Source organism: Cryptotermes secundus, unplaced genomic scaffold (genome assembly GCF_002891405.2).
Source record: "Cryptotermes secundus unplaced genomic scaffold, Csec_1.0 scaffold971, whole genome shotgun sequence".
NCBI classification, from domain to species: domain Eukaryota; kingdom Metazoa; phylum Arthropoda; class Insecta; order Blattodea; family Kalotermitidae; genus Cryptotermes; species Cryptotermes secundus.
Genome location: NW_019727793.1, coordinates 2,186,885 through 2,193,594, shown reverse-complemented (window position 1 = coordinate 2,193,594; position 6,710 = coordinate 2,186,885). Strand labels below are relative to the sequence as shown.

The 6,710-nt window shown below is 41.3% G+C and overlaps 1 protein-coding gene across 1 annotated transcript in view; it reads right to left on the bottom strand.

The window, feature by feature from the left end:
• Nucleotides 1-349: 349 nt before the first annotated feature.
• LOC111865034 (uncharacterized protein DDB_G0292186) overlaps nucleotides 350-6,710 on the bottom strand; it is a gene marked incomplete at its 3' end in the record, with an annotated part of 44,762 nt that continues 38,401 nt past the window's right edge. Inside the window, exons 7-8 of the mRNA XM_023852737.2 lie at nucleotides 6,511-6,673; nucleotides 350-436 (exon numbers count right to left, since the gene is read on the bottom strand). Of these exons, the coding sequence (XP_023708505.1) occupies nucleotides 350-436; nucleotides 6,511-6,673 (250 nt within the window). The remainder of the gene's footprint in view (nucleotides 437-6,510; nucleotides 6,674-6,710) is intronic.

The following is a 6,710-nucleotide window of genomic DNA, read 5'->3' as shown; positions in this document are numbered from 1 at the left end:
CTCCATGAAGCCGGATTCTTCTGGAGCTATCAGTCGCTTAGCTATTCAAGATTTCCTCAAAATTTTATTGAACCCGAAGATTCGTTGCCGTGTTCACACAAGAGCCCACCACTGATTTCTCGCCTGGGCCAAATGAGTCCAGCCCGTACCACACCATCCTATTTCTCTAAGATATATTTTAACATTATTTTCCCCAACTACTTCTAGGTCTTCATAGTGATCTCTTTCTTTCTGGATTCCCACCAAAACCCTGTATGCATTCTTCTCTCCAATAAAAAAATATATTATATTTAAGGAAAACGAGGAATATTAACAGCTACTCAAAAATTACCATCTGTAAACAACGAACCTGTGAGAAGTTCCCTGCTAGTAACCATTTGGTTAATTTCTTGCGTCACTTCGGATATTAGCCACGGCATGAAGCCTTCCTCAGCACCTGCAATGAAAAATGCAGAAACAAAGTCGACGCCTGCGCAGTAAAATATTTCACCTATCACTGTGCACTTTTCAGCAATCGCGATTTTAATGATCATGATTGAACTCGGTTTGTTTACAGAGGTACCAAATCATACAAAGAGACCAAATTACAGGAAAGCAGTGAAATGGGGCTAATGAAACTGCTTATGGAGAAAATATATTTAGTGCAATATAAAGGTGACAAGGACAATGTGAACTTCATCTAACGCCAAAACAAGGGCTAAGTATATAAATTAAGGCCTGAAGTGTTTGGACAAAAGAGAAGTTGGATATTAAATAATTAAATATATATTATCAAACCGGTTAGCTAGGGAAATACGCCTTTTTTTAAGGCGTCAGTATTCCTGCAGATTAACAGAAATATTATCATTTTACGAAGGGCCGTGCCATAGCTCAAGCGGTTAGTAGCTGGCTTCCCACCGCGGCGGCCCGGGTTCGATCCCGGGTTTGGTCAAGTGGGATTTGTCACCACAAAGTGGTGCCGGGGCAGGTTTTCTCCGAATACTTCGGTTTCCCCTGCCAATCTTCATTCCACCAATTGCTCCACAATCACCCTCACCTATCATCTGGGGCTGGTACAATAGGCCAGAAGTGGCCGCAGTACAAGGGACTTTGTCCCACCCCACTAGCAATAAAAAAAATTACAAACCCATAACTGACAGTATTCACAATGAATGAGCAACTAATTTTATTTTGGAAAAGTTGACAAGGAACAGGGCTTCCAGATGACATCGGCTGACATTTAGTAATGAAAGATCCAAATTTGCTTAATGTAGGAATCACAAACTAGGGGCCACGCAGTAACGTAGTTGATTGAGGCACTATGTTCCAAGCCGGAATTTCGCGGGCTCGAATCACAGTCAATTTACCTAATCCTTCCAGCCGCACTATTGCCCTGGGTTCGACTCAGCCTCTAACGGAAATGAGTACTTGGTATCTTCCTGGGGGGAGGGGTAAAATGGGGCCGGCTCTTAAGGATGACAACTTTATTATCATTTGTGAGCCCATTATCTAGACAAAATATGGGAGCCTCGGCATCTCACAACCCTATGGGCCTTCATGGCCTGTTACAGGGATAGCTTTGCCTTTCATCTATAGGCATCACGGACTATCCAGTGTAAAAAGTTTAATATGTGTAAGATTTGAAGTTTTCACGGCGGTGACTATGAAGAATTCCGTCTTCTAGGATGTGGCGCCGTGTATATCTTGAGTGAACCTACGTATATCCTCCATCCTCAGGGTAGAAGAATCTGCGAGCGAGGAANAGAAACTAGCATGGGCAGTTGGCTGCAGTTTGCAGTCTATATGTGGTCTTACATGTTTCGGCCCTTGGGAGCCATATTTAGAGGCTCGACAATAAAAGGAACTTGCTTTACAATTGCTGTAGGTATTTGCGTCTGTACTGCAGTAGGAATAGAAGAAGTCTCTTCCTGGAGGGACATATAGTTTTTATTAAATCATAAAGTGTCAGATACTAAGGAAAAAAACGGAACGACATTTTTAGTTGGAGTTATAGTTACGTCACGACCGGCGGTTTACCGCCAAACAGTTCGTTTTGGCGGCAAGGCCTTAAAACCCGCGACCAGTACTTTTTATTTTCCGACTGAACAGTGGCGGCTATAGTCCTTATGTAACATCCTCTCTGAGGAGAGGATGGGTTGCTCGTTTACAATTGTTATGACATGTTGACTTCAATGGAGAAAGTCATAATAGTTTCTTGTGTGCCTGAAATAGAGCATGCGCATTAAAATGATATATGGAAACCTGAATAAAGTATTTTCAAGAGTGTTCTTTAATGCTTTTTACATGTGTCGGTTTCTTTCCGTGTAGGTAGGTTATTGATTCAGTCAATTAGAGTCAATACATAGAAGGACAAAAAGAAAATCATGGAAGAGGTCTGTCAATATTTAAATATCAATTAATCTTGGGTACCTTTAACAGTCTAATCTTTTCAGAAAGAAAGAATATTCTTGAAATAAACTACCAAATTCCTCTTGTGGCATTTCGTGAAAGTAACATGAGTTTTGAGAACTGATTTTTTTTCTTTATTCTTTTCACGTGATATCTGGAAGAACCAATTCATGTATGCTGTGTAAGGTTAGCAGTATTTTGCTACAGAAATGAAATTTTAATAATGAGTTATCTTCATCCTGCCATTTTATTTGCATTAAGGTTCTACCGCGATGAAAATTGTTACGTCTGTACTACCAGCGCTAGAAGAATTTTGTTCGCCAGTCTCGTTATGAAGTTCTGTCTGTCTGTGTGTGTGCATTTTTGTGACGTTGTAATAAGATGTACATATCTTTAGGAATGCTCTTGAAATGCCGTATTTACGCATGTATAGGCCGCATATTTTTTGCCAAAAATTCAAGAGGAAAACTGGGGTGCGGCTTATATTCGAAATATACGAAATCACACTTCATTTAAAAAAATTATATTCATAATTAGTAATACAGGGTGTTCTACTCCTGAAATAATATTCCAAGAAAATTATTTTTCCTATAATTTCTGTCTGAAAATTGTGCTGCGGCCTATACACGCACGCGGCCTATACATGCGTAAATACGGTATTGCTTAAGTATGGCACTCAAATTCAAACCAGCTAGTTCCGTGAAAGATAATTCTTTCTGAGACGCTCATGTTCGCCCAGCTACTCTATAAATTCCCCGACTTTTGCGGAACCTGAAAGTTCATTACCATGTTCACTAGAAGCCAGTACTGGGGTTTTTAAGCTATATAGAACCAGTCCACTTGAAGCAAATATTATTACTATTAGCAGTTGCGTGGTCCGCGGTAGCGTAGTTGATTGAGACACTATGCTGCATGTTGCATGTTCGAGTCCAGATGAAGTGGATTTTTTCAATTCACCTATACCTTCCAGCCGCGGCCCTGGGGTCGACTCAGCCTCTAACAGAAATAAGTACCAGGAATCTTCCTGGAGGTAAAGGACGGCCTGCGCGTAAGGCTGGCAACCTTATCGCCGTCTGTGAGCCGATTATCTAGAAACTGTGGAAGCCTCAACCTCTCAACACCTAATGGGCCTCCACGGCCTGTTACAGGGATAATTTTACCTATTGGCAGTTGTTTGGGGTTTCCATTTTTTAGAATTTGTCACGTGGATCAAATAAGAGCAATCTAAAAATGTTACTTCACTTGTGGAAAACTCCATGTCCTAAGGTAATAAACTGTGTGAAAATTTCAAAATATGCTTTATGTTCTGAGTAATTTTACCTGCTGTTTCCAAACACAATACAGATTTATAAATAATACGCATTAGAACTACGTGATGCAGAAAGAGTTCTCTTAATTTAGAAATGATCTTTTCTTTAACCTACTGTGTTTTATATTGACAAGCTATTGCATGGTTGGAAGGATAATAGTTGTAGGATTTGAAGTTCTCACATCGGTGGTTATGAAGAGTTCCTGTATCCCAGAATGTAACACCATATAGACCGCTAAAAGTCAATCGAAGATTCGGAAGAGGGCCGCACCATAGCTCAAGCGGTTAGTCGCTTGCTTTCCACCGCGGCTGCCCGGGTTCGATCCTGGGTCTGGTCAAGTGGGATTTGTGGTGGACAAAGTGGCGCTGGGGTACGTTTTCTCCGAGTACTTCGGCTTCCCCAGCCAATCTTCATTCCACCAACTGCTCCACAATCACCTTCACCTATCATCTGGGGCTGGTACAATAGGCCAGAAGTGGCCGCAGTACAAGGGACTTAGTCCCACCCCACTAGCAATAAAAAAAAAAGATTCAGAGGAGCTCTGATGATTGCTTTGTGCTGGTTTCCTCCCTAGCTTACTCTTCAACCTTGAAATGGAAGAGACATTTTTCTCCGAAATGTCAGTTGACTTTCAACACGTCCGTTTTACCCCAGAAGACGAAATTTCTCAAAACGGTAATTCATTGATTTTTATATTTCTGTACTCTGTTAGTCAAAATCATCGCTTGCTCTGCTGGTTTCTTTAAGTTAGAGTGTTTCTGTCGTTTTCTGGTTCCACTTCAGGCAACTCGGGTCCGATCCCAGGTAAGTTCATGTGGCATTTGTGGTTCAGAAAGTGGCACTGGGGTAGGTTTTCTCTGCGGTTTCTCATTCCACATCCTGCTCCATATTTATCGATCATCCTATCGTCGACTCTATATAGTATTGATACCGGCAGCGTCGTTAAATAACAAATAATAGTCATTTCCCACCCTCCGTCCTGAGATGCAAGCATTTTATGAATTCATAAGAAGATCCAGACGTAGGCAGTAGGATGTCAGAGAAATAAAATGGGGTGCTATGAAATGAATTTAACTGGTTCAAGGCAGTGGTCAGTGCAGGGCTTCCGTGAACAGAATAATGAACCTTCTGGTTTCTTAAAATGTTAGGAAATTCTTGAGCAGTTGAGCGATTTGTGGCCTCACAAGGACTCAGCACCATGGAGTTAAGTAGTTATGTACATAAATTGTTTATTCCACTTAAGTATTCCTTCTCTGGCCTTCTTCATTATAAAAAGCAATAAATATTGAAATTGGAATCAAATTTATTGCAATCATTATATATACTGTATATGAGTGCAATAAATTAGATTCCAAAGTCAAAGTTAAAGTCACATTGCGACTGACGGTCAGCCAGTCAGTAAGTCTTTGTTTCGAGCCCCATCTGGGGCTCATGACCAGATATTTATTACCGTTTGACAGTTACGGTCTTGATTTTGTGTGGCGCCCTCTTTGACGAGAGGACGGGTCTGTCTTTTGTATATGCTGCTGGCCATTGCGAGCGCAGTCTTTCTTGGGTCCGAGTCCCTTGGGACTCATGACCATATTTTACTGTCTCAGATTTGTGACTTCCCTTTTCGTCGCCTCTTACGACTCGCAGGATCACGGTTGAGGTATTCGACCCCGCCTCCACACGGGGTATTTGATTCAAATATATATATATGTTTATATTGTCACATGCCTTCTAAAAGAAATTATCGAAGGAATGATAGAGGGGCGGATAGAAGTGACAAGAAGACGAGGAAGAAGACGTAAGAAGATGCTGGATGACCTTGGGGCCAGAAGAGGATACTGTCATTTGAAGGAGAAAGCTCTAGATCGCATTAAATGGAGGAATTGTTTTGGAAGAGACTGTGGACCTGTCGTCTTGACAGATTACTGATGATGATGATGATGATGATGATGATGATGATGATTATTGGAATCCGGAAGGGCTACTTCCATGGACACGCAATAACAGAAAGTAACAATAGCAGTATTGTAATTGTAACGGTGAGTCTCCACGGTTACAACGAGGGTTCATTGCATAGCAGCGGCCGAGGATATAAAAAGGGTCTAAGGCGTTCGCCCAGTTAGTCGAAACCTTGCCGCCACACGATACAGTTGGAAATCAGTTGAGGTCCATCCACGCCCAAGAACAGCTGAGATGTCGAAGCCGCAAGAGGCAGTAGAAGTATTGAAGCAGAGGCAGTAGTAGTGATATTAACTCTATTCCTGACTCTAAGAAAGTGTGGATGAATGAGTTCAATAAATAATCGTTGAATCCGAACGTTACGTGAATTTATTTGTAGCGTGACATACCCAACACGTGACAATATGCATTTCCTGCTGGAGTGACCCTGACCTAAAAGGAGTGATGAATAAGCGATACTTATTAAAGTCTAGACACTACGGACTCCATGTTTAGAAAACATATCTAATACGAAATTCTCCGAAATTGATTCTTCCTTCACTGCGAATAGCAGGAGTACGTCATCTTAGGGTTGCGAAATAAAAATTTTCTTTGATGTTTTCATGGTTAAAAACAAGTTGTTTGGTCGCATTTATTTCTAAATACCACATGGACTAGAGACCTTTTAGATAAATTCGAACTCGTTCAGCTGGTGACGTAATTTTCCTCCTGTTATGGTAATTTGGAGTTCATTGTCATGCCATGTCCAGTCCTCATCTTCACACTAATTTTTAATATTATTACTGATTATAGATAACAATATTGGTTCAGTAAGATTAAAATATGTCTGTTTAGCGTAATTATACAAGGCATCAGGACATACCGACTTTTGCTTCATCAATGAAGTACCCAGCCTCTTTGAGTCCTTCCAGAACAGGGGGCAGCACGTCAGCTAGATATTCTTGGGTAAGAACGGCTGCTGCCTCTCGCTGCTCTGTCTCCGGTTGGTTCCTGGCCGTTTCCGTGTTCAGTTCCACGCGGCGTTCCTGCGAATTGAAATAGAAAAGTACGTTGAATTCGCCT